Source organism: Penaeus monodon, chromosome 15, assembly GCF_015228065.2.
Source record: "Penaeus monodon isolate SGIC_2016 chromosome 15, NSTDA_Pmon_1, whole genome shotgun sequence".
NCBI classification, from domain to species: Eukaryota; Metazoa; Arthropoda; class Malacostraca; order Decapoda; family Penaeidae; genus Penaeus; species Penaeus monodon.
The window spans coordinates 27,763,944-27,764,953 of record NC_051400.1 but is presented as its reverse complement, the minus strand read 5'-3'; the positions used below and the strand labels follow the sequence as shown (position 1 = coordinate 27,764,953).

The window sequence follows — 1,010 nt, the reverse complement described above, 5'->3', positions numbered from 1 at the left end:
CTACCATAACATTAGTTTCATTGCTCAGTGCCCGCAGCTCCCCATCGGGTGCCACCAACAGGAACTGAAGCTTCGAAAACCCGAGGAAAGTCCCCGTCATGTTGAATGTCTCTGTTAGATCTCCCTCCATTTCCTTTAAGGGGAAGCTATCCGGCCATATTTTCACGTGTCCGAAATTGTCGGCGCTGTTCTCCTTTTGGAAGATAACGAAAAAGGAGGTTATGAAGTTTTATGATCTTTTGTGATTACGGGTAATTACGAAATTGTATACGGATAGATGGATTATTCAAGACAGGGTGTGCATATTTAAATATCGTGTTAACAGTATTAGGTTTCATCTAAGAAGGAAATATAAGTTTTGCTAATTTTTCGAGAGATAAATTATATATAAACAAAATTATATTCAAGGAACATGTTTAGAATATAGAAAAGGTACGGTGAATGCCTTTCCTACCTGTATAATCACCAGCCCAGACGCGTCCTCAGGCAGGGCATCCAACTGGAAACTCACTACTAACGTCTCCTTCTCAGTGACATCCAGCAACTCCGTGGGCGTGTTATTGACAAACAGTTGGACGCCCATTACGGTAGGTGCGTCGGCTCTCGCTCCGCCCGCAGTTATGAGGACCAATAGCAGTGTTACCTTTATGCTCATCTGCCTTACCATCTGGGAGAGGTAGCTGGTCGCCCCGCCTCCTGACACAACTACAGCCATCTGCGGTTAGGAATACAATTAGGTTTTATGTCAGGAGGAAAAAAGGACATGATAAAAACAAGAATGAAGTTTATGATATCGTTCTGTGCACTTATGGATGCGATCACCTTGTTGACAAAATCGGCTCTCGAAATGTACTGTTGCATAAAACATTTTTGATTATTTACGCTAATGTGTTTCCGAAAGAAAACGATTGATGTCATTTTCTGTGCGTGAAATTAACTTTCTTTGGTAGTTCATTCTGTCCTCCCCAAAGAAATTCGCTCAGGATTTTGAGGTTAAAACACCGTAAAAT

The 1,010-nt window shown here is 41.8% G+C and overlaps 1 protein-coding gene across 1 annotated transcript in view; it reads right to left on the bottom strand.

The window, feature by feature from the left end:
* LOC119581886 (ileal sodium/bile acid cotransporter-like) overlaps positions 1–1,010 on the bottom strand; it is a 26,095-nt gene that overhangs the window by 23,839 nt on the left and 1,246 nt on the right. Inside the window, exons 2-3 of the mRNA XM_037930046.1 lie at positions 455–715; positions 5–193 (exon numbers count right to left, since the gene is read on the bottom strand). Of these exons, the coding sequence (XP_037785974.1) occupies positions 5–193; positions 455–715 (450 nt within the window). The remainder of the gene's footprint in view (positions 1–4; positions 194–454; positions 716–1,010) is intronic.